Below are 26,572 nucleotides of genomic sequence, written 5' to 3' on the forward strand. Positions count from 1 at the left end.
TTCGGTCACTACCCAAGCTCATGACCATAGGTGAGGGTAGGAACGTAGACCGACCGGTAAATAGAGAGCTTTGCCTTTCGGCTCAGCTCCCTCTTTACCACAACAGTCCGATGCAGCGACTGCATCACTGCAGCCGCTGCACCGATCCGCCTGTCGATCTCACGCTCCATCCTTCCCTCACTCGTGAACAAGACCCCGAGATACTTGAACTCCTCCACTTGGGGAAAGGACTCCCCACCCACCTGGAGAGGGCAAGCCACCTTTTTCCGGTCGAGGACAACATCGTCTGCAAACAGCAGAGATGAGATCCTGTGGTCCCCAAACCGGACACCCTCCGACCTCTGACTGCGCCTAGAAATTCTGTCCATAAAAATTATGAACAGAACCGGTGACAAAGGGCAGCCCTGGCGGAGTCCAACATGCACTGGGAACAGGTCTGACTTACTGCCGGCAATGCGAACACAGCTCCTGCTCCGGTCATACAGGGACCGGACAGCCCTGAGCAAAGGGCCCCGGACCCCGTACTCCCGGAGCACCCCCCAAAGGACACCCCGAGGGACACGGTCGAAAGCCTTCTCCAGATCCACAAAGCACATGTGGACTGGTTGGGCAAACTCCCATGAACCCTCGAGCACCCGATGGAGGGTATAGAGCTGGTCCAGTGTTCCACGACCGGGACGAAAACCACTCTGCTCCTCCTGAATCCGAGGTTCGACTATCGGTCGGATTCTCCTCTCCAGTACCCTGGAATAGACCTTACCCGGGAGGCTGAGGAGTGTGATCCCTCTGTAGTTGGAACACACCCTCCGGTCCTGCTTCTTAAACAGAGGGACCACCACCCGACTGTCCCCGACAGTGCCTGATGGAATTAGATTAAATAAATCTACAAGCTAATCTGTCCTCAAGAGTAAACCAGGAAAGACTCTCGTGCATGAGCGCTGGTCCTAAATGAACAGCCCTGTGCACGACGAGCGACGAGCGTTCTGAATTAGTTATATTTTTATAAATATAACTAACATTATTGTTTGAATGAGCGTGACCAGATTACAGAGCAATAGTCTAGGTGTGAAATGACGACTGATTGAATGACTATCTTAATAGTAGAAAAAGGTACAAAAAAAATGCACATGACCTTTCAACCGATTAGTCAATTTAAAGCAAACGCTTTCAAAACTATGAAGTATCTCCATGTGTCTGACCCAAACTGCACTCAAAAGACTCATTTATTAAAGACAATTTATTTTTAATCTGTTTGTACACAGTTCATGCCAAAATAGCGCTGGGCAATTGAAAGCTTGATCGATGTGAAATTGTCAATTATTTGGGAGATGTTTTTGAATTGAGAGTAAATAATGGTAAGAGGCATCAAAGACATCATATTTCAAACTTAAACTAAAGCCGTAGTTATATAAGCTGTTATACAGCCTTAAGTTTATGTTTGGACAAACCTTTTTCATAACTTCCACGCCTATGTCTACTGACTTCTCCCAGGACTAAACGTTGTACAGCAAAACATACTCTGGATAAACTACATAGATTTATGACATTGTTTACTTCTTTTTTTAATCCTCTTTTGTGTTTGAATCGTGCTACTCCAGTAAAAGTCTAATCTACTGGAGCTGTTTTGTGCAAGACTATTAAAATGATTTATTAGCTCCCTCAGTGTTGGGCCTCCATGCTGTTGTAATAATGAATAATCAGTAGTACCCAGTGAGAGATCGAAGTAGATAAGGAGCGCTGTGAATAATGCAGTTATTGACTTTTTCACTAAATAATTATTTATGTAGTTCAAATTGACGATAATGGGGGCATAATTTTTGAAAGATAATAGCATCTTTACCAAGTTTGTGCTGAGACATTGTACAGTATAATCTAGTTTAATCACTGAGGAACAGAGTGGCATTTAACTCTGCAATCAAATCTTGCTTGATTGCTTGAACACACAATACTCAAGATGTATCGAGGGCTATTTTGTTTTGACAGAAGCAATGGAAAGTTAGCAGTCACCTGGGATGTCTTTGAGCAGCCGGGGGGACGTACGATGTGGTCGTCTCGGATATCGAGTCTGCCCCGTCACATCCTCTGTTTGGATACAGGCTGTCACTCGATTGCCACTGTTTTACCTCTGTTTTACCTCTGTTTTACCACTGTTTTACCTCTGTTTTACCGCTGTTTTACCGCTGTTTTACCGCTGTTTTACCACTGTTTTACCGCTGTTTTACTGCTGTTTTACCTCTGTTTTACCTCTGTTTTACCTCTGTTTTACCACTGTTTTACCTCTGTTTTACCGCTGTTTTACCGCTGTTTTACCGCTGTTTTACTGCTGTTTTACCACTGTTTTACCGCTGTTTTACCACTGTTTTACCGTTTTACCGCTGTTTTACCACTGTTTTACCACTGTTTTACCACTGTTTTACCGCTGACGCCTGAAGGATCACATTATAATTCAATTAGGAAACAGTCAAAGATAAGAGTCGCCTGCTTGTGTTATCTAAACACGAGATCTAAGTGTTCTGAGCTTTATTTTTTCTTTTCTGTTATATGATTTTGGGGCTAAAGAAATGTTTCTGCACTTTTCCCAGACATTTCCCATTTGTCGGATAATTCAGACTCAACCTATATGTTTCAAGACATGTTTTAACACATAATATCATCTGACTGCTGTAAATTAAATAAATATTAATTTTAGTCGATAATGCCCCCCCAGTTCTGAATGATATGGGGGTTTCTTCAGCCCTACAAAACCTGTATATTTTGGTTTGACATTGCTTTATATTCACTATAGTGTAAAGGATGCACAAGACGGACATGAGCTACAGTAAAAAATGTATATTGCTAGTCAGGAATTTCCACTCTGCCAGCTTTAAGCTCAGGAACTCATCGTGTTGAAGAAATTGGATGTTAGGAAAGTGAGGAATGAGTTTGGACCATTGCTAATAGTTTGAAATGAACTAAATCTATCTTTGACTTTCCCTATTTAAAAACAGTAAAAAATGGGTACAGGGCCTTTAACTTTACATATGCAGTGTCTTTTAATACACAAATCACAAATATAAATAATACAGTGTGATAATAATAACTTTGGACAGAAGGTAAATAAGTAATCAGATAAATGTGATTTAAATTATGACCCAAATAATCGTGACAAAGACTTTTTTCACAGCCCTAAGTGAAGTTGTAACATTTGACTATTTCTCCTGATTATGTGTTCAGTCTGTCTGCACTCAAATTTAAACGCGCACCTGTCTGCCTGTGAGCAGAGTTTTTGGCAAGTCATATAAACTGAAATGTGATGGCAGTGCCCTTAGGCTTGTTATTTAGCAGAATAGTGTTCATATTTTTGCCTGAAATTGTTGCATCGTGGAGTAGAAAATGCAATTTAAGGAGGGATCCAGAGGCAAATTTGACTTTTTCTTGCCAGGTCTGACAAGTTTATTTCAAACATGCTTTTCCATTTATTTCCAGGAGTGGGTTTTGAAGGGTTGGGGTCTATTAATGTAGCCCAACTATTGTCATTAGGTGGAGCAGTGACAATTGAATACGCATTACACACAGCAAAGACTTGAGTTTAGCTTTTGAACATCACAGTAGAGCTTTGTTTTCTATTTTTTATAATCATGCCAATAAAAGTGTGTGAAGGAACTGGACCATTTAATTTTCATTCAATATGGGATTGACAGTGACAGTCATTTAAGTATTCACCCAGCAACCAGACGATTAGCAGTTTGAGTCTTGTGTCTGGTTATGACTCATTGCATTGAGACTATTATCAAAACTTGATACTCATTGGAACAATCATCAATATTGAAAACAGTCACATAAACAGTACAACATAAGAATGGTGTTGTATCCATATCAGAACTAGTATAACAGAACATGGTATTCATGTTTTGTATTATCTTTGTGGAATTAAAATTAAAATTGAGTATTGAGCATTCCTTAAAATCAAAAATCAAGTTTGAAATGTTAGCTCTGTGACAACTACAGACAACCACAGACTCCCCATCACTACCATGGACTCCTTCAGTTTCCTCCGCACCACCATCACCCAGGACCTCAAGTGGGAGCCCTGCATCAGCTGCCAGCGGAGATGATGGTGCAGTTCTACACGGCCATCATTGAGTCCATCCTCACCTCCTCCATCACCGTGTGGTACACTGGAGCCACAGCCAGGGACAAACAGAGACTACAGCGACCTTTTTTTGTTTTTTGTGGCCCGTAGACTTTATTAGACAGGAGGAAAGTGTGAAATGGGGGATGAGAGAGAGGGGAGAACATGCAGTAAATTGTCAAATTCGGGATTCGAACTCAAAACACTGCGGCCGGCTGCACTTGGAGCCTGGCATACGCGTTTGCCTTAACCACGCGACCAGCAGGCACCACCAGACTTCTATCTCTGCAAGACCTGCACGTCTCCGGGATGGGGGAGATGAGCAGGTCGGATCACAGCTGATCCTTCTCACCCTGGACACGGACTATGTGAGCCACTCCCCCTCAGACCAGAACCTCCCGCCACAAGAACAGTTTCTTTCCCTCTGCTGTCGGACTCATGAACACTTCATAGCACATCACCACACAATGATTCATGTAAATACCTCCTATCTATTGTTCTGATCCTGTTGTTGAACATATTATTTTTAAATCAATCACTTTTTTACTATTATTATTTTGATTATTAATACTGTTTCAAGTTGCAAAGCAAGTTTGTGAATTGTTCACAGACAATGGCAATAAAACGGATTCTGATTCTTAAAAATCTTGATGACTCTTTTTCCAATATTGCCCAGCCCTAGTTTTAATCTAAACCTAACCACAGGAAAGTAGGTCACTTATATAACCTACTTTCCTCCGTTTTCCTCCTAGGAGAAGACCGCCCCCAGGAGAATGTGGTGGGCACAACAGATGCCCAGTCGGCTGTAGGACCGGCAGCAGCGGAGACCAGCGCCAACAAGAGGAGACTGCGCTGCTGCATCAGAGTCAACAGGGTGCAGGTGCAGAAGGCACTGTGGGGGGTCGCCATGGTGATGTGTGTGTGCTCGTCCTGGGCGGGCTTCACACAGCTCTCCAAACTCGCCATCAAACAGTTCGACGCCCCGTTTACACTCACCTGGTTCGCCACCACCTGGAACTGCCTTTTCTTCCCCTTGTACTACATCGGCCACGTGTGCAAGAGTGCGGAGAGGCAAACGCCACGGCAGAGATTCAGGTGAACACGGCACAGCACACAAACTAAAACACACTCAAACAGCAAAGTAAGGATGTCCTGACCAAGCCCAACATCATTATTTCAGCAGCCATATCATTTTACTAAAGTCCAAACTCAAGCAGGACAGGGCCTGGTTAGTACTTGGATGGGAGACTGATGGCTAAAGTGGGGCGCTAGCAACAATATTATTGTGTCCTTAGGCAAGACACTTCACCCATATTGCCTTTAAAGCATTTTGAGTGCCTTAACAGTGGAAAAACTTGCAGCAATTTACATCACAAAGCTGAGGTACCAGAGTCTGAAAATATAGAAAGCGGAACTAGGTAATAAACTTGTTGTCTGTTTATTTTTTCCTTTTTTTTAAACCAATACAAGGTTAAGATATAATCACCGAAGGCGTCTAGATAGAGAACGTGTGTTATTGATGAAAATCAGAAATTATTTTTGACAATTGTGTTTAATAAGGCCATTGTCTTTGTTATACAATGGTCTTGTTGCATGTGTTTTAAAGTCTTTAAAGTCCAGATAACAGATTCAAATTATCAAATACAATTCTGATTATTTTTCATAGTCAACTAATCTTGATGAGCTGATTAATCATTGCAGCCCTTCAATGGGAAAAAGATTTATGTTGTACAAATGAATCTGCAGATGTGCAAAGTCATCCCTTGATTACTATAATTTCTCCAAATATTTAACTTGTGAGATCAGATGTTAAGCCAATATTTCCTCATCGAGAAAGGGAAAACAGAGCGAGCCAAATCCGCTAATGGCTTTAAATTATTTTTGCATCTGAAAAAGTCCATTAATCATTGTCTTCTTTAGCCATAAGTGCTATCCATGCTGCTGTGGACAAAGAGACAAAGAAAACAGCACAGTAAACACAGTGTTGGATGGAAGCAAGGAAATTAAACTATCTCCAATGTTTCTATGTGATATAACACGTTCTTTTTTTGGCTTACGCAAGGATCGTCAAGGCTCAGACTCTTGTAATTTATAAAATGCAGGCCGAATATCAAATGACGAATATACTCGCTTCAGGTGAATCTCAGCCTCAAGTATTGAAACCATTGAATTAAGGGACAAACTAAAATGCAAACCCAATTCTTGCCTGACTTTCAATGACAAGAAAACATAGAGAGATATGGACTGTTTTTAGGAAGTAGGTTTGATGGAATAGACAGGAATATAAGTAGTGTAGCTTGAGATGCTCATTTGCTATTTATCTTCACCAATTTGTAGGATGTAGAATGCACGATACAGACATGTGTTGTTGTTTTTTGCCCAGTTGTGAAATGTGCTTAGAAACTCATTGATGTGAAGAATTGAGATGATGGGAATGTGTTAGAAAAAATAGGAATTAGTTTAAACCACTACTAAATGTTTAAATGAAGTAGATCCCTCTTTTACTGTTTAAAAACACACTTCATTGGAGTCACTCTCATCACTTTGAGGGAGTTTGATTTAATACGTACATGTGTGTGAGTGTGTGAAGTGATGGCACAGCAGTATTTTACTGAGGCCAATAACCCCAGAAGTAATACGTTTGAAAGTTAAGTAAAGTATGTGTTTTAGAAACACACAGGAGAGTTAGTGCTGATAATATCTCTATACAAAGCTCACAGAGCTAATTTGCTGTTGCTGAGGTTCCCCAGCAGAGTCAGCTGAACAGAGCGGATTCATACCACTCCAGTGTGTACAACAAGGTGCACAGGCAAATACTCTACTCTGCTGTTTGGCTTTAGTGCTGCACTGTTTGTTTCAGAGGACCAGATGCTTTTAGGGAGAGCTGCAACATAAAGAGTGTAAACAGCAGCATGTGGATGAAAAATGCATTATGCTGCTTTCTGACTGGGAAACAGGAAGGACCAAGTACAGTTGAAAGCAAACAGTAAATAGTGCTAAGTTTATACACAGTAAACGATTGTAAAAAAGATTAAGAGATTGGGCGGGCGCTGTGCGTCTCAAGTGAGCATCTTGTTGATGTTATAGCAAAGTGTTTATTTTCACACAATTTGTTCCACATACCAGTAATATAAAAATATGTATAGAAACCTGCAGCGTTACTGTCAGTGGACATGCCTCCCCACAGATCTGACTTGTAATTTGGCCTGGTGGCATCACCTGCTTGTCTCCCTGGAGATAGATAAGTTTCCTATACTGCGGCAAAGCAATCACATCTCTATGGAGACAAGCAGGTGGCGTACCTGCCACCAGAAAGATGACATGGTATATCTTTAAAGTAGATGCATGTATTGCTAGCTTTCAGATGACATCACAAGATTCTGAAATATAGCAAGGTCTATCTGGTTCAACATTGGGGAATTTACCTTCGATATTTCTTATGAAAATACAATAATAATAGCTACATGGGACGTTTGCCGCCCTCCTGTGACTATGAGATCCGAACACCACCCATGAATCATTACCGAATCCACCTGAATCGTGTGTTAACTTCTGTTTGTCTGATTGTAGGGAGTGCAGCAGATTTTTCGGGGACGACGGACTCACACCTAAAGTGTTCTTCACTAAAGTAGCTCCATTCGGCCTCTTGTGGATCCTTACCAACTACCTGTACCTGCAGGCGCTCAGGAAGATCAACACAACAGATGTGTCCGTGCTCTTCTGTTGCAATAAGGCCTTCGTCTTCCTGCTCTCATGGATCGTGCTCCGAGACCGCTTCATGGGGGTCAGGGTAAGGACACTGAAGCTCTATTTGTCTTATACATCCAGAGACGTGTGCAATGAAATAAGGCGACTGCATCATGGACCGGATTACAATGTGCTACAGTACAGAGCTATGTAAATCTTCATCAAATTGTCAACCACGGAGAAGTCGGATCATTTGCATAGTGTAATTGGTACATTTCCTGTCCGTCTGTGGTGTTGTGTAACGTGTATGCCATGTGCTTGTACAGGAAAGGAATATAATTTGGCTCATAGTTTTTACATTGCAAATTAACTGCAGTAAGATCAGTATGTTCCCGTCTAATCGCTGTGCCGGCCTCTCTCCGGGAGGTTCTCTGCCCTATGTGCTTGGAGAGACTTCAAACACTGGCAGTCGATGATGAGAAAAGTATGACGAATCACTAATACTGTATTAATGTCTGGTTCACATGACAAAAAGTGCTGTGCTTTTTAAAAAGGGCAGACAAAGAAATGTTGGTTTGTTTTTTATTTAGTCTTGAAGGCAATTTCACCTCAAGGACAAGGTGCTTAGTTGTGTGTGGGGCAGTATTACTGAAGCACATCACCTGGGTGTCAGAACGCTTTACATTGCTCTCTGATTAATGTATACCTGCTGTACCTGACTAATACAGTGTGTCATATAGTGTGATTTTCTTTTATTCCAGGACACAGGGAGGCTTGGGAATCAGGATCCATTGTTGTGTTTCACATATCCAGTCATCCTCCAAATGGATTTTCCCTCTTTTTACTCTTTCTCAAACCCGCCTTTCCCCGTCACACTGCCCCACTCTCTCTACCCCCATAATCTGTGATATAGGGTTGAGAGAGTTACAGCGAGAGAGAAATAATCATCTTGTTTCCCTCCCTCACTCTCACCCTCTCATGCTGGGTAGTGGTGAGTGCAGCATTTGACTGTTCGCTGCAATGCAGGCGTTCTTAGATGAGTTTGTCATGAAAGTGAAAGACTAGAACACCAGTATATAGGGGCAGCAGATTAAATCTTGTTCAATTTCAGCGTGGGCTGTCTGATGAAAAAGAAAGCTTTTATTGAAAAAACAAAAACTGCAGATGAGGACTGCAATGTTGTTACAGGATTAGCAAATGATTAAAATGTTTTCAATTATAAACAGCTCAGCTGTGACACAATGGGTGAGTTTTAATAGTGTTTATATCTTTGTGGCACAGATTGTGCTGGTGTAAGAGTTATGGTCATTCCTGTGCTTCCTCTCATTTGTGTTGAAGCATTTAAACACCTTGGGGTCAGTTTAAACAACACTAAATGATTGGTGTAGCAGTGAGTGACATGACGCTTGCAGTGCAGAAACTGCGGCTTAGTCAACTGTGTCCAAAGGCTTTGGCCAAGCAAACGCACATGGCTCATTTGTCTTCTTGACACCTCCTTATGCAGAGCAAATCCACTCCGCTGGACTGCACCTTGTCCCGCTCACTATAACTCAAAGCAAACAGCCTCACATACACGTAATGACCACATAAACTCTGTACCAGGGCTTGTGGATAAACGTGGACAAGGCTGGTCGCTGTTGTTGGGCGAGACAGATGGTTGGGTGAGTCTTGTAGCGGTGTGATTCCTGGATAATCCCAGAGGCAGTACAGGAAGGACGGATGTGGATCTAGGTGATATTTGGTTCGTAAACATGATGACCGTGCAATAGAAATCAATGTCTGACAGTCACAGCGGCGCTACAGATGCTGTGTATCTTGTGTTTTCCCTCAGAGGCCTGATTATGTCTCGAGGGTCGGTGTAGGACAAGTGACTCTTAATAAAGCCGTGTTCAAATATTAATTTTCCTGTGATTTGTCCTGAGAGTCTGAGAGGAGGCCATGTGTGCCTGCTGCTCTCACACAGCAGTGGCGGCTTGTGATTCTTTATTACCCTGCTGTGAGCTGCATGTTGCCCATTCATCACTCTCTAATGTCCTCTTCTTTTTGTCTACAGATAGTAGCTGCTATCTTGGCTATAGCAGGCATTGTAATGATGACCTACGCTGATGGATTTCACAGCCACTCCGTCATAGGCATCACTTTGGTTGTGGCCTCTGCTTCAATGTCAGCACTCTACAAGGTATTTCTTGTGCAGCAACATAAACAGTCAGTGATTTTATTTGAATCATTTCTAGCTACATAGATTATGTGAAATGAATATTTGAGACATTGGAGGTTCAGTGGTTGGCCTCAGGCTTTTGTGTCTTCAAAATGGGGGTTGTAGTAAAGATATATTTTTGACAAGCCTCTCCCTAGCCCTGCTGTCAGTGCTGCCTAATGTGATAAACAGGCAGCCATGGCCCTCTGTCAAAGATATTGCAGGGATTTGGCAGGTGCAACTCCCAAACCAATAGCTCTTTGCTCCTTCAGGTCATATATTGTGATTCCAGACACACACATGATGTAAGTCTCCTCCCCCCTCATCTGCAGGTACTCTTCAAGATGGTCCTTGGCAGTGCCAAATTTGGGGAAGCTGCTCTTTTCCTGAGTTTAGTCGGGTGTGCCAACTTTGTGTTCCTCAGTTTTTTGCCGGCCATCCTATATTTCACACACGTGGAATACATCGCCTCGCTGGCTGACATTCCCTGGGCATATTTCTGTGGAGTATCAGCCCTACTTTTTGGTATGTGTAGTTCAAAGATAGTTTCTATTGTGTAATTCTTACTAAATCTTTAATTGGTATCGTCTGCTTTGTTTCAGCTTTTAGTGTCCTGGTCAACTTTGGCATTGCAATTACTTATCCAACCTTAATTTCCCTCGGCATTGTTCTCAGCGTTCCTGTAAATGCCAGTAAGTCTCTTAGCTTTGCTCCAATAACTTACTGCTCCTATTCATTCTTAAAGCTCAAAGCCAAAATATACATCTCTCATAAATTCCAAGTCTAACTTTGTCTCCTTTTATGTTTCATCAGTGGTGGACTTCTACACATGTGAAATTAACTTCAACACAGTTCGCCTCATTGCAGTCTCCATCATTTGCCTGGGCTTTCTAATGCTACTGCTTCCAGAAGACTGGGACCAGTGCATCATCCAGCTCAGCACCAAGCTACGGAAACGCGACGAACCAACCGATAGCAGCAGCGAGACAGGAACTGCAATTAACTGGAGAACCAGAGCCAGGACGTCTATGTCAACATTTGCACATTGACTTTCTTTCAAAATCACGCAAATTGAAATGGACACTCAACATGCACCGTTGCTGGGACTTCCATTACCTGTCTGGAAATCCTGCAGCTTCAAGGGTCAGTGGTGATGTTTTGGCTTTTTATTCATGAAAGCCAAGATGAAAGACATTTGGGACAGGCAAATAATGTATCATTGTCATGCCATTTTCCCTCAGAAATGGCTCAAGATGATGCATGGACTCATGAATTGTAATCCTTCTCACACAACCTTAATCAGGTAAAAGTGATTGTGTTACTTTGCCTGGGAAATCTTTCAGACGTTCAGATATGTTCAAGACAGGCCCTAGCTCTACATACACACTGGCTTTATACACCTTTACAATCCAAAGAACGAAACATGAATGCCTGATAGATGGAGCGGTCCACATGACATTTCTGAAGGGGTCTCGATAACTACCTGCCTTTTGAGCACTGTACATAGCTTTTTCACACCTCAAATGCATTGTAGCTGTAGACCTGATAGGATGGGGTGGTGTGAAGAAGCCTGTCGGGACGTCTTATGTCATTCAGAGTTTGAGAAGCCTTTCTACATCCAAAAAAGGGGGAAACAGAAGCCTCAATCACACTGATGCTATGCTTGTCGTGGGGCTAAAATATGGCTTAGACATTTTGCTTACAGTAGATCCACATTTTGTCTTGAGACATTTAAAACCAGCAGCATAAAGTTATATTGCATGGGAAATTTGAGATGACGCCTTTTAATGGTTGCAGTAAGCTTTCATACCATCCACAAAACTATACAAATCAAACATAGAATTTTCAATAGTACACACAACATGACATTTCTAAGAAAAAAAATCGGGGTAAGCAAATAAGATACAATGAATTACATATGTGTCAGTATAAACTGGTATTTTTGTTCCTGTAAATAATGTTGGCAGTGTCTTAAATTCTTCGAAGGACAAAATATTATCAAAAAGCGATTGGCCTGAAAGCGCAGTAAATGTTGATTTCCATAATGCTAAAGTGTTAAGTCTTTCAGCCAATAAAGTGATCTTGAATCCAAACCACAACCGGACACCAGCTTTGAGAGACACTGAGGACTTGTTGTGAATGTACACTCACGTTGAACCACTCTATATGCGCCTCTTTACAGTGCAGAGGCTCAGAAATACTGCTCCTCTTAAATACATTTGACCAAGCATTTTTATCACCATGACTTTTTATATTTGTGCATTTTGTTGCTGATTAAACCTGTCTGGACACAGTAACATCTAGAGAAGCATGCACATGGTGTATGAGCATAAACTGAACCACTTCACTGCCTTTACTTTATTTTGCAATGGAGTACATTAGCACTGTTTCCCATTGTCATTCTTTATGACAATAATGAATTATATTGTATTCCTCTGGAATTATTGCTAGACATAAATGTAAACCTTTGTAAGGAATGATTTTTACACTTAAGATGCATATGAACTTATGATTATCACAACTGAAAAAGAGGTGTTAAAAACATAAATAAATTATGAGTTTGAATAACCTTAATGTCCAGTTTCTTTCAAGTATCATATATTTTGTATATAAACTTATTTATGCATGCACTTTCTTGTCTTTGATTAGTTTCTGCTTTGTGTTCAACATATTTTATCATTTAATCTCCTGTAAAATATGTATGTAAACATTGGATTATTTGTATTTGTACCTATAAGACATCATGCTCCACTCTGACTGTAATTTGTCCATAAAAGAAAGTAGCCTGGCGCTCCTTGGTCAGTGCAGAGAAAGGGAGTCTGCTGCCCTCTAACGGCCGTGGGGGGACCTGCAGACAGTCCCTGCTGCCCCCAGGGTTCTGTTCCCACACTGAACAGGAAGGGGGCCCGTGGTTTGGATGGCACATTTTGTAGAGCTGCTCTTCAGAAGTTTGTTTTAAGTGTGTACTTACAGTGAATACTGAAGAGCAATACTTAGAGTTATTATAGGTTGTACTGGGGGGCATGATGGGATTTGTAGTCTGTAGAGTGCTGGGCTCACTGTTCCTCCCTCCCTCGGCTCTGAACTCTCCTCCTCTGCCCATCAATCCCCCCAGGCGTGTTCGGATCTTCTGCCTCAGTGCCTGAAAGGCTCCCTGGAAACGCTTGCTCAGCAGAGCGTACAGTAAAGGGTTAATGTCTGAGTTCAGCAGCACCAGCCAGTACGAGAAGGTGACAGCGAAGGGTGGGACAACACTGCTCTGACCTGAGATGGCTGTTTCTGTGGCTTGGACTAAAGAAACTCCCACGTAAGGTGTCCAGCAGAGGAAAAAGGCACAGATGACCAGGAACAGGCGGACTAATCCATGTTGGTTCTGTTGGTACAACAGCAAAGACGGTGGGGACATAGTTTGAGTGAGAAAAGAGAAGAGGCGTCTAGAAGTGGATTTGCTGTGCGCAGCATTTGATGCATGGAGAGTTCCCTGCTCTCCACTGAGCTCAGACACAAACTGTCCACTCACATGATAGATGAGTTTTGAAGGCGCATGCAGACTCCCACAGCGCGAATGACATGGATCCCCTGAGGCAAAGACAGTGCTGGCATTCCTGCTGCGCTGCACAGAATCCTCCAGCGTGTGGATTCTCCTGGCATGACTGCGTGCCACCTTCACAATGTTCACGTAGCAAAAGAGGATGACCACTGCTGGGATCAGGTAAGACAGGACAGCCATGAAGGCGGTGTAGCTTGGACTAATGGCCCAGTTGATAGCACAGTTGTACATGGGGGTCACATAATTCACTGAGCCCCAGCCCAGAAGAGGGGGACAGCTGGTGGTCAGAGCCTGCAGCCAAATCCACAGGACGACCACGCTGGTCCTCCACAGGGTGCAGCGGGAGGTGTAGTGTAAGCAGTCCACGATGGAGTAGTAACGATCCAGAGCTATGGCTGCCAGTGTCAGGACAGAAGCTGTGCAGTAAACAGAGGAAGTGTAGCCGACGTACAAGCACAGGTCCTGTAGGAAAAGGAGGAAGAATGTGACTTTATATTTAGACTTATTATAGAGAAACAAGGGTGACAAAAGAAACAAACTTGAACTTGTATCGCCTAAAGGTTGGTTTAATTTGATTACCCTCAAATCAGACACCAGGTCATTTCAAGAAGCATTTCTCTTTTGAAGCTACAACAAATAAAATACTTTGATCTGTCTTATGTTGGACTGAAAATGTATTTAGATCTTTTTGTTTCCCCCCCAAATTAAACCATGTATTGCGTAATCATGCACAACATACTGTTAATCGTTTCACAAGGCCTATTAATGTGACACTTTTATAGGTTGTATTATTTGTTGATCCAATCCATATTTATTTGTAATTTGTATGACACTTGCCAACTGCAGCACATAATAGGCCTACAGGAAAACCAGATTCAATAATAGATGGAAACTGAATGAATTGAATCAAAAAATAGAATACACAAAATATAGGCCAAGAATAAAGGAATAGTTAAGTAAAATGTCAACATTATCTTGCATCAAATGGCTCCATGCCGTGTAGACGTGTGTTACTCACAGTGCCTTGCTCCCAGCTGCTGTTCATGAGGGACAGGGCGATGAAGGGCATGACTCCCGCGCCCACGAGCAGGTCACTGACGGCCAGGTTCATGATCAGCACCGATGTCACCGAGTGGAACGTTTTAGTAGCAGCCACAATAACAATGACCAGGATATTACCTACAAAACACAAGTGTAGCCATTAAAAGTACAGTCTTTCGACAGTTTTTGCGTAATTTGGAGAATATGGCTTTACCCATTATATAAACTTCAGGAAAAAAAACTGAACGAAAACAGGAATATATGAATCAATCAACGGCTTAGAAACTTCAAGGCCCATTTACAAACACGAACAGCAGGTGCATTTGACATTGGGGTAAAGCCGTCGGTACCTGTGACGGCTCCAACGCACATCAGCACCATGAGGATCTCCAGAATAAGGTGCGTGCGCGGCGACAGCGGCCCCTCCGCGTCCCGGGACCGGTTGGTGTTCACCGCCAGACGGAGAGCGGTCCAGGGGCCAGAGCCAGAGCCCGGGCCACTCATCTTCCGCGAGGAGGAAAGAGGGACGCTAGTAATCACGCATGACGCCAAATAACAGAGTGCAAGGCGAGGGTGAGCTGATGTCTGCGGCTGAACGATCCCATCTGCCACTGGGGCGGTCTCCAGGTGAACCACAGTCATTTAGAGAGAGGACGGATGTGTGCATGAGAACACACTGTGCAGGCTGCGTGCTCCATTCAAGGGGAAAAGCACGGCATACTTTAAATTCAACACTTTATTCATCAACTCATAACAATGTTGTGACATCTAGAGAAATATAAAATGGCACATTATTCCATGTAAAGGTTTGGGTGGAGGGTCAGTCGCCTGCTCGTCTCCGTGGAGGTATTATTGTTTTACCTGGAGTGTTCCACAGAATGGCATTAAACGGATCTATCTCTGTTTGTTGTTACCACTCCGGCATTTGCTGAATGTCTCTACCTTCTCGCTCACGTTTCACGCTTCCGCCGTCATGTCCACAACGGGCTTTGGACCAGAAAATCGCAGGTTGAAAAAAAAAAAAAAAAAAAAGAAAAAGAAAAGTTATCTCCATAGCAAGCAGGTGATGTCACAGCTCAGATCTGTGGTGAGGCAAGCCCAGTCAAATCAGCTGTAACTTAATACATGGAAGAAAGATAAGTTAAATACTAAATACAGTGGCACATTCCAGGAAAAACCAAAAACATCTCGCTGTAGGTCAGAAAAGTTGCATTCCATAAAGGAGTTCAGTCACAGTAAAGCCTTCCTTGTCCGAGTCTTAAGTCAGAGAACTGAGAGAACAGAGAACTGACTCAAGAAAGAGCCCGTGAAATGTAAACATAATATGCAGGACTTTAATATACATTGATTTGAGTCAGAGTAAAAGGTCCAATCTTAAACCACACTTTCAATGTCCGATCACAACAGCGGATCAATACTTTCTCCCTCCCTCACTTGACTTTCGAGCCGCTTTCTCCAGCTCCAGAGATGAGATGTTGCCGTGTGTATTCCCAGATGAGCAGGGCAGCGCTGACATGAACGTTGAGTGAGCGGATGACTCCTTGTTGTGGGATCTCGACGCACACATCCAACATTTGGAGCAGGTTTGCAGGAATGCCCTCTCTTTCGTTACTGCAAAAAAAGAGGATTTAATTCACATACAAGGGAAGTTGAAAGTGCTGTCAGTAAATTATGTATTAATGAGGCAAATGTATACAGGATAGTACAAAACCCTACTACATTTAATATACATTTAAAATCAAGGATTGACAGTTTATATCGTACTTTGCAGAATCACAGAGGCAACAGTGAACTTGTACTATTGTTGTTGATGTTTCTCTTAGATTACTCCAGTCACAGTATGTACATTATAATAATCTAAATTATATTCCCTTATTACCCAAAAATACTCCCACTAGTCCTCACTTACTAGCCTCTGCTCTGACCATTTTCAAAACTGGACTCAAACTTTTCATCACAGCTAAAAAGAAACATTTTATCTGCTCTTTTTTGATTACAGTATACTATTTGTTTGTTTTGTGATTTTACTACATCTTTCTTGTTCTGTAAAACACTTTGAATTACACTATGTACAAACTGCACAACAAATAAACTTCCCTTGCCTTACTGATCTTCTTTATGTTACTTCTATATTCAATTAAAAACGATAAGCACAGTGCATTATGATAAATTGCAGACATGAAACTATGAGTTTAGTATTTGGTGGAGTGAGACAGAAAGAGAAAACCAGTGTCACCCTGATTAGAGGAGCTACTTTTATCTCAACTACAACAGAGTGAGATAATAGTGAACTAATGAGAGATAAAAGCTGCTCCACGCTGAGCCACAAAGAGCACAGCTGGGAAGATCCAGCCTCGAGTTATGACGTTACAAACTGAACATGGATCTTAACAAAACAGCTTAACGAATCATAATCTCCTCCATGGAACATGCACATTACCAGTTCGACGAGAGTTTAAAATGACAATTCTTTAAATATGGGTTTTCAAAATGAGACAAAGCATTAAAAGGAATGTTAAATTTAGAAAAAAGTCCACCTAATCCAATGATTAATTTAGCTAAGTTTATTGGTTTAATGCAGGGGCAGGTTAGCTCAGACACAAGTCAAGTCTAGCTTATGGTATTTTTATTTAACCACTGTGTGAATAAGGAGTCGCAGTTATTGTAAATGGCAAGTAGCTATGTTGAAAATGAAAGATGAAAGGGTCAAAACAAACAAAGTCACTATCCTTATGTGCCATTCAATCACCCCTGATTTAAAGCGAGTTGGAAGCACAGACTTTTTTTTCTGCCATCAGTGTCACACAGCTTGTATCAGTCCGTGTAATCTATTTCCTGTACCCTTCCCATTGGGATGTCCAATTATATCCCAGCATGTTCCGACAGGTACACAGGCGATGGAGGCGGTTCAATGCCCCATGGGAGGCACTCTAAAAAGATGCACTTACATTAAACAGCATTGTCAGCCAACACGTTTAACTGAACTGGAGCACAGGGAGCAGCGGGCTGAACCAGGATCCCTGTACACTGTATCATCACACATCTATTCCATGTATTATGTTTGATAAAAGTTGATTCACCCCAGAAGTAGCAGAGTCTTTTCGGGAAAGTGGTAGCTCTCGAGGCTGTGGCTGTTGGCAGTTTGCTCCACACCGACTATAAAGTATCCTTCACTTTTCTTTAGCTGCAGGAAGTCTGTAAGCTCCACTGGTTTTACCTGGAAAGTAGAGAGATAAAAATATAATCAGTGTCATCACGGAGTCAAAATGAGGACTTTAATCACGATTATTGCAAATTATAACACTGTCAAACGGGGCCTTATTGTTTTACATAATACTTATTTTTATCAGTATGATAATAGAGCTGTACACAATTTATTTTCCAATATATATTTTTTGTATGTTTGTAACAATAATCCATTCTTCAATCTCTCTTAATCTGACAGAATCTTTATGAAAGAAAGGGTTAGGGTTGCCAGCCGAGCAATGTACTACAACATTGTATATTTGTTATAACATCTCACTGTACCTCCAGCAAAGGCAGCCACCTCTCAGATGTGACACTCAGTGACTGAAACTGTTTGTCTTTGACATGGCGAAGACTGTCTAGAACCAACGCACTGGCTCCAAATATCTCACATGTTCTGCAGAGACCTAAGACAAAAGGAGGTTAAAAAACAAGTTCTCTCAGTTTAATCAAGACAGAAATGTTCCATTTGTTAAGAATGTCACAATGACCATTTTAGTCAATGGAAATAATGACTGCATAAAGAGGCCATTGGTCTGTTGCTAAGGGTAACACTAACATACACAAATCAGCAGTGCCCCCTGTAATGATAGACAACAGAGGCTTTTACAGTAAAACATTTACAGAGCAAAAAGGCTTAATGTGTTCAATTACATCATGCAATTCAAATATTGCCTTTTCAAATGTGATTTTGCCTTTATAAACACATAATTATTTATTTTAACTCTTATCATGCAATACAAAGGCTATCAAAGACACTTGGAAACATAAGACTTTTCACATTAATTCCCACGATAGCCGTCTGTTCCCTGTATAAACTATGATAAGGCCTGTACTGAATGAGCAGCTCTGATTGATCTCTGCACAAACAAACTAAGAGTTTTATGACGTCGCTCAAATATGAAAAAAACCCAAACATTTTAGTCCTTTACAGATTCAGTTTGTCGCATATGCGTGAACGTACCTCCTAAATTAGTGGGTTTGTCAATGAGTGAAGCCACCACGAGCAGAGCCCCGTGTGTTTTCCCCACGCGGGCGGCTCTTTGCTGTGGTATAAGCTGCAGCTCTGGTTCCTGCTCCTGAATATCAAGCTTCCAAGGAGTAATTTTCTTTTGCACTTCATCCCACCGCTCTTCCTTATCCTGCTCACCTGGAAAATAGACTAGGTAAGCGTTTTTACACCACTTTGCAATTTATCATCTTCTTAAAGGCTGTACTTTTGTCTTGTTGGATCCAGTGCCCAGGGTCGAGCTCCCTCAGGTCAGAGGCAGGATTCCTCAAAGGACAATTCGGACTTTGAGAAAAACTTGTCATTCTCTCAAACTTCCAGGGAGGAATCCACTCATCATCAGACAAGTCGGACAGGCTAGGAAATGTACACAATATTGTCTGGAAAGAATGAAAAGAAAACATGTCCTTTTTATGTGTCCCCATAAGAATTGACAATATAATAGTTTCATGTGCACGTGATAAATTCTAGCCATCTTTTGTTTGTTTTAGTGATCATTGTTCAGCATCTCATGTGATTATATACTGTACAATGTTTAATTTGAATTGATATTACATAATTATCATCATCACTGATGATACACTTTTCAAAAGTTTAACGGCAGACATTCCTAACCACAATTATCATTCATAGCAGAATTGTACAAACATTTCTCACCTCCAGACTGTAATCTCTGAGGGGATGAAAGGCCCCAAAGAAGAAGTGTTCCTGGATTTTAATCCAGTTTTTGTTTGCATTTCTAAAACATAAAAAACAAAAAAGATCCAACAATAATGCACATGAACTTGGATTCACTTCCTGACCTTACCCAGTGCTCTGCAGGGCTTCAGCCTGTATGAGGCAGGCCATAATCACAGAGGACAAGGAGTGTAAGTCATCTTCTCCTTCATTCACTGCTCTGGCCTCGGCCAAACTCCAAACCCGTTTAAGAGCCAACAAAGCGTAGAGTCGAACACTGAAGTTATGATTAAAACAGCACTGCAGGATGATGTTCAAGGCTCTATGCAACTGTGCAACCTTAAGGAGAGAGAAAATATATTTTTCAGAAATGAATCTGAAAAATCTATTTACTGGTAAATAAGTAAATTAAGTGTTACCTGGTCTTTAATACTTGGAAGAATAATGTTAAAATGAACCAAAACCGAAAGGAAAGTGCAGATGCTGACCTTGGTTTTCTCCTGCTCCTTTTACACAAAACAAAACAAATACAATTCATATGCAGGTTATTATTGCGTAAATTATTTTGAGATAGATTAAGAGCAGGAAGAATAGTGACAGCTTGATGATAGGGCCACAATAAACGAGAAATAAGCTCACCACATTAAAACACTCCCAAAAGCTGTTGATGTGTTCAGGGTATTTATTAAGGATCAAAATCATCAGCCACTCGATCAGGTACTTCACCGAGGCCTGGTTACTGCAGAATCCAGCCTGGTACACACTGCTCAAAATAACATTGACAAAATCCTGAAGAAACAACAAGGTATTTATTTGTTTAGCCATTTCTTACCCACATGTGACGTAGTGAACATGTTCTTACCTCCGTGAGTTTGGGAAGCAGCACCAGCAGCGATTGCCAGATCCTGTTTTTCACTCGATGTTGCATTGAGTTGTTATAGTAACGAACTTTAGAAGATGATATCAGGTTATCCTGAAGAAATTTGATCACAACGTTTTTAAATGAAGTCGGGATTCATGTCAGGTAACATACATTTACACAATTATTTTAACTTGAATAAATTGACTACCTTTTTCAATAGTTCAAGGACAACATTTTGCATCAGCCTTTGATGTTGTAGATCTGAGGGGTCCAGGCGACTGAGCAAAGAGAGGGCACACGCACGGGGCAACTGGTCGTCTCTACTCTCTCTGGAAAAGTGATATAGTTTACAATTGCTAAATGAAAGTGACAATTCAAGTGCCAGCCTAAGCTCACGAATGCCGGAAACACCTCACCCACAAAGTGCATTAGCCGCACACTCTTCACCGAGCTGTTCCACGTAGCTCTGGACATCCTGAATGAGCCTTTCGGAAAACACAACACTTAAATACAAGAGTGACACGGGAAATTATTAAACTGCCGAAAGGTTTTAGTCACCGTTGGTCTCTTCTGAGCACCGGCCCATAGACACACGCTTCAGTGAGAATATCAATGTGGCTGAAAACACTTGCAAAGACGGCTTCATCCCGGGCCCCAGTGGGAAGCCATAACTGACAGCAGTGTTGGATTAGCAGGCCAAACACACCGCTCTTTGACTGAGATAAAACCATTAACTCGGAGGCAATCTAAAAACAAAGACATGTTTAAACGGAGATGAAGGTTACATCAAAACTACCATGTGGACGTCCTCTTCTTACCTTCTTTATGGCTGTTGTGAGATTTGGAGCTTGTTCCTCGGCCAGCGTTAGGAGTTTACAATGAAACGACATTGACACAAAACTTTTCAGCGACGGCCAGAAGTCGAGAGGATTTGTGCTCAGTCCCTGAACAAGGTCCCAGGACAAAGTGATTGCGTCTACACAGAGGGACTCGTCATTCTGGACTAACTGGGAGCATAATAAATGCAAAGGTTATGTAAATAAATACACAATGATGAACAAAAAGAGCCAATGCACTTACTTGAGGAACCGCGGTCTCCAAAAAAGCAAAAATGGGCAGTACTTGATTGCTAGGCAGAAGAGACAGGCCCTCTATTGCACAACTCACAGATGATCTCAGAATTTCAGTGGACAGGGAATCTTCGGCCTGTGGGATCCCGGTGGTCTTTGAGAGGGCGCTCAGGCAAACCCACTGGTCGCTCAAATAGTGAGCTACGACACGTCCCCAGTCCTGCCACATAGGACTATATCCATCTGTGTCACTGTAGGGAAAGATAAATGCTGCTATTGACTATTTATGTCGAATGATATCATAGTATATTTAGGCCACACTTTGAAGAGCAATATATTGTTACGGAAAATATCACGAGAACCATTTTATGCCACTGACACAATAATACTAAAGCAGGATAATCCCCAAAAATATATTAAATTAGATTTCATAAAACCATGAGCAGTTTAAAATAAATAGCAGTGTATTTAGTGTTATTTGATGCTCCTAGAGTAAAAAATATCCCCCCAAAAACTAAAACACTGTTCATAAATGTATATACTGTAGTAATTATCATGACAAGCGTAAGTGTAATTAAATTATGTGTTTTACTTTAGACGGTTGAGTGCTGGTGGTTTCATCAGGGTCTCGTTGAAGCGTCCAACAGAAGATGGGGTTAATATAATTGGATTGTAGAAATACTCATTCAGCATTTTCAGTCCTGACGCTGATTGTGTGTCAATCACGTTCCGCTCCATGAGACTGCAAATGGAGGCCAGAGATGCCATTGCAACAACTCTCGACACCTGGACTGACACTGTTGGGCTCTGGAATCACAAAGTAGTCCATTATGAATAATCATACACTTACAGTGGCAGAAATTGTTGTCAGGTGGATAGATAGCGCTGAGACGGAAGTGCACCTGCTGACTTGGTTCTGCCAGCGTCTTGATGTTGAAACTGAGGAGTTTTGGGAAATATGTTCGTTGAATGTTACTGTGTTGCTGTGGTCTCAATCTGCATATGACCACCAGCTGTTTCAGGACGCACATGTACATATCCGCCCGCTCGATGTCAAACAACTGTCAACAAAACATTTGCACATGAATGTAATGGTTTTCTTTCTCACTTGTGTTGCCTTACCTCTTGCAGCTGTCCACAAAACTGCCTCACAATGAATTCTAGTATTGGATCCAAAACCTTAGAAATTTGATTCCTTAAAGAAACCGAGACATTATCATCTGAAAGTAATATGAAAACATCACATTTAAATGTGTGTAAATAAAATGAATGAAGTACTGAATGAAGCATTATGAATTCCAACCCTTGTTGTCTTGATTTATTCCTTCTTGCTGCAGCAACTGGAGCAAGAGCTGCAGGCTCTTGTCACTCTTCTTCAAAGGCAGGTAGATATTGGTGCTGACTCGGCTCAAAGTGTCCCACAGTGGAGAGAGTAAAGACTCCAGAGCGGTGTCCACATCTGCAGCCGGCTGGCACATTTCCATGTCCACACACAGCAAAACTGCCCTGGCCAGTTTCACAGCATCACTGACTTCAGGTAACCTCTCAGTTTGACCTGCAAGTCACCCAATTTGTCATTACAGCAAAAAATTAAAGCCATGCTTCAAGAAATATCCTGTAGTGGAGCTCACCTGTGCTGGGGGGGACTTTGAGGTAGACGCAAATCTCATTTTGAACATAACTCTTTATACTTTCTTTATCTCTATTCTTATCATTTATGGGCTTGAACCTTTGTTCATTGTTCTTGAGCCAAACACATACCTGTCATTAAAGAATAAAGGGATTATTCGAACATTAGGCTGTATTTGAAAATCACCCAAGATAAAAGTGGGTTTAGACATGTTACCTGGTGCCACAGCTTTGTTCCTCGACACAGAGACTCATCAGAGCGGAAATGCATTAGAAAACCAAACACATCATCAATGGTCACTGCACTCTGGACACATGTAGACATTTAAAGCAATAGTTAGGTCCCGAGTTTCACATTAAAAGTATTAGGCCTATGATTAAGATATTCTAACACTAACCACATCTGTAAGGCAGAGGGCGCTGTTCAACAAGAAACACTGGGCCGCACCTCTCAGCAAAACCTGATGAGTGATCATTGTGCACCGCAGTACCTCTCTGTCCCATTGAAACAACATTAGATATTACAACTACTGTTACTAATAATACTCAAAATATAAGCATGGTACCTTAAAGCACAAAGTCCATTATTATCGAGCAGAGGACTTGGGGAAAGACTGGACAAGGCCTGGGATATGAAGAGGACAGGCACTGCACACCACTGCTTTGTGGAGAGCTGCTGGATCAGCTGCAGCAACAGAGAGGCTAAACACAAAAAACGTAGTAAAATATCTGGAAATTAACATATGATTTGATAAATATAGATGTATTTACCTTTTTGTTCTGACGGCAAGTTGGTAAAAAAGTTGACCATGAATACTTGAAGTTTGCTCCCCAGCTCTGGACATTCACCTACACTCATTCCAACACCTCTGTAAGGCAATATTGGCATTTTAAAAAACATAATAACAGAAAAGTATATACTTTTTACACTGTACATGCGAGTGGTTAAGAGCTCTCACCTTTGAAAGAGTGAAGTTTCCGACAGAACATCCAGAAACGGCCCAATGACGAACTGATGAGGACAATAATTGGTACCATGGTTTAGACCAGCAGTTCAAGCTTTTTCAGTCACGACCCCCATAATAACAACCATTGGCAGTCACAAACCCCGAACACGAAAAATAGGCAAAACACAAAACCATAACATATCATTATGTCTATACGTTTGATAGTTTTTTCAGGACGTGTACACCCAAGTTAACAACATAGTGCGCTTTTAGCTAGAGCAGTGAGCGTGCACCTGAGAAAAGGCCATGGTGAATTCTGTCTGCTGAAGGGCCTGCAGCTGGAGCAGATGACAGACTCCCTCTTTCATGAGCGCCTTATTTTCACTGTGAAACATGCGCTGATACACACAGAGCAACCACGACGGGTGCAGGAGGCCGTTACCTGTCGAGTAAAGTTAAAATCATGTTTTAACTGCAACTTTATTAGAGATGCGTGAGATTGTTGTCTGTTTACCTTGAGTGTCTTTCACAATCTGTATTAATGTGTCAATTCTGTTTAATACTGGACGAACAACGTGAATCTGGAAAGGGAAAATTATTATACCTTTATCACCATTTAATAATATAGTAAAGATTATAATGTTGATTTTTCAGTTGAAATAAAATAATTGTAAAGTAACATTTTGTGTTGCCCATACATTAGTCACAGAAAAATATATATTACCTGGTTTTCTTCCAGAGTTTCTATCACCAGGGCGTAATCCTCCCAAAACTCTCGCAACACTTGGCTGTGATTAGAGTCCCACGTAAACAAGAGCTCTCCTGCGGCAAAAGCAGTCAGATTATTTTCCTTTTGCATGTACAATTACTAAAAATATGAAACAAGGTCTGCAGCTAACGATAATTTTACTAATCGATTATTCGTGTGATTATTGTTTTTAGACTAATCAATTAGTTGTTTGGATGGCAAAAAGCCCATAACAATGATCTTTTTACTAAATGGACCAAGATGAAGCTAAAGTGAAGCTAAGTTTTTGTCACAATTAACTTGATTTTGTCTTTCGAGTTCAGTTTTGTAAAGTCAGTCACAAGCTTGAGGAATAGTAACATGTTAGATAATGGAAATGAAAGAAAATTAAAGATTTCACTCATGATCTGTAAGTGTGAATAGTGTGAATTAAATTTTGTTTTTCTCACAATAGTCTTTAATCACTAAAATTTGATATTACATTATTTAAAACAAAGTAGTTTTTTCATCAAAAACACTATACTGTACTTGATCCCTGTGTCATTTTAATGTAATTAATCCTATTCAATCCATAATCCTTTTATTTCAGAACCGTTTTAGAGTCTGCGTATGGTTCCGAAGACAATCGCTTGACTACAAAATGTGTTGATTATTTTTAAAAGACATTCTGAATCCGAAGTGAATTCAAATGTTGCAATGTATTTGTTATTACCACCTTTCTCTGAAGCCTGACATCCCAAACCTCTGTCTTGGGACAATAACACACATCTTTTCAACAGATACAGCGCCCTCTTGCGTGCGAGGCCGTCTTTGTGCGTCAACCCATCCTGGACCACCCTCCAGAACTGAGCGGGCAGGCGCGGGTCAGAGGTCAGACTGTTTGGGGTCAGCATGTGGTCAGACAAGGCGGTCAGACACATTAAAGCCCGTCCGGTCACTGCAGGTGTGCGCTCCTGTCCGTGCCACACACACAGATCCTCCAGGATGAGCATGTGGATGTTCTGTGACCTGCTGCAGTCCAGGAGCGCGCGGAGGAGTCGCAGTGCCACTTTGGAAACTTGCGCATCAGGAAGGGTTTTGACACAAGATAATGTTTGCGTCAGGACTTTGAGCGCAAGTTCTTCATGTGGGGCAATTGTGGGTAAAAACACAGCGATAAGTTCACTGGACACCTCCACGCTGAGACGTCCAGAGGCGGGGTCAAGTTCGTCAGAAAGCTGGAGGAAAGGCAGCGCGTACTCGGTCACTTTGCCCGGAGTCGCAGCGCCACACAGCGGAATGCAGGCGTTTACAAGTTTACACACGACTGCCACGCTACACTGACCGTTCTCGTCCACGTCAGAGGACATTTTCGAGAGTAAAGGCACGCACTGAGACCAAATGACATGTTCGACTTTAGCCTCAATGCGGTTGTTACTGGACTTTCCATCGGAGGTGGCTGAGAGCGACCCAAGTCCATCAATAAAGGCTGTGAGCGCCTCGACTCGTCCAGGATGTGGCCACGACTCACGCTCCCAAGACAGAGTTTTAAACAGCGAGTCGTAGTCTAGACAACCTGACAGAAGAGTTTCAATTAAAAACGAGCTCATTTCTGTGCACTAACTGTAGCATTTATGTTGCTCGTCCAAGAATGACTTAATAAACCGGCGTTCTAGCGTAATGCGTTAGATCCATGACAGTGGCACGTTTTACTCAAACGTAAACTTCCGCATGCGTAATCGCGAATGTTATCGCGAGATGTGACAATGATGCGCTAGTTTGTTATGAAGATTAACTCGTTTCATTTATACATTAATG

At 41.7% G+C, this 26,572-nt stretch overlaps 3 protein-coding genes across 5 annotated transcripts in view; 1 reads left to right on the forward strand and 2 right to left on the reverse strand.

Annotated features, from left to right (window-relative positions):
* slc35f3b (solute carrier family 35 member F3b) overlaps positions 1-12,557 on the forward strand; it is a 61,836-nt gene extending 49,279 nt beyond the window's left edge. For both annotated transcript variants that reach the window (XM_072436260.1, XM_072436261.1), the window contains 6 exons: positions 4,864-5,206; positions 7,682-7,901; positions 9,852-9,977; positions 10,328-10,520; positions 10,598-10,687; positions 10,809-12,557. In XM_072436260.1, the coding sequence (XP_072292361.1) occupies positions 4,864-5,206; positions 7,682-7,901; positions 9,852-9,977; positions 10,328-10,520; positions 10,598-10,687; positions 10,809-11,044 (1,208 nt within the window). In that variant the 3' untranslated portion in view covers positions 11,045-12,557. The remainder of the gene's footprint in view (positions 1-4,863; positions 5,207-7,681; positions 7,902-9,851; positions 9,978-10,327; positions 10,521-10,597; positions 10,688-10,808) is intronic.
* LOC140350775 (5-hydroxytryptamine receptor 1D) lies at positions 12,551-15,256 on the reverse strand. The gene is made up of 3 exons (XM_072436262.1): positions 14,937-15,256; positions 14,564-14,724; positions 12,551-14,007 (listed from the first exon to the last, which is right to left on the reverse strand). Exons 1-3 carry the CDS (start codon positions 15,226-15,228, stop codon positions 12,727-12,729), a joined length of 1,734 nt encoding a protein of 577 aa, XP_072292363.1. The 5' UTR covers positions 15,229-15,256; the 3' UTR covers positions 12,551-12,726.
* Positions 15,257-15,939: 683 nt separating this feature from the next.
* Positions 15,940-26,446, reverse strand: tarbp1 (TAR (HIV-1) RNA binding protein 1). Of its 2 annotated transcripts, none has more exons than XM_072436259.1 (29): positions 25,491-26,446; positions 24,752-24,849; positions 24,542-24,608; positions 24,321-24,469; positions 24,040-24,092; positions 23,852-23,949; positions 23,647-23,782; positions 23,479-23,575; positions 23,298-23,387; positions 23,083-23,212; positions 22,755-23,006; positions 22,574-22,671; positions 22,354-22,512; positions 22,044-22,258; positions 21,462-21,702; positions 21,200-21,388; positions 20,940-21,127; positions 20,798-20,866; positions 20,590-20,710; positions 20,382-20,492; positions 20,159-20,308; positions 19,939-20,025; positions 19,650-19,858; positions 19,499-19,580; positions 19,050-19,221; positions 18,797-18,982; positions 18,115-18,239; positions 17,667-17,803; positions 15,940-16,197 (listed from the first exon to the last, which is right to left on the reverse strand). In XM_072436259.1, the coding sequence occupies exons 1-29, from the start codon at positions 26,362-26,364 to the stop codon at positions 16,017-16,019; spliced, it is 4,764 nt and encodes a 1,587-aa protein (XP_072292360.1). In that variant the 5' UTR covers positions 26,365-26,446; the 3' UTR covers positions 15,940-16,016. The 2 variants fall into 2 exon arrangements, with proteins under 2 accessions (XP_072292360.1, XP_072292359.1); XM_072436258.1 differs by having other exon boundaries at positions 25,488-26,446.
* Between the last annotated feature and the right edge of the window lie 126 nt (positions 26,447-26,572).

This window comes from Eucyclogobius newberryi, unplaced genomic scaffold (assembly GCF_026437365.1).
Source record: "Eucyclogobius newberryi isolate DKJ021-1_F unplaced genomic scaffold, fEucNew1.0.hap1 SCAF_8, whole genome shotgun sequence".
Classification (NCBI taxonomy): domain Eukaryota; kingdom Metazoa; phylum Chordata; class Actinopteri; order Gobiiformes; family Gobiidae; genus Eucyclogobius; species Eucyclogobius newberryi.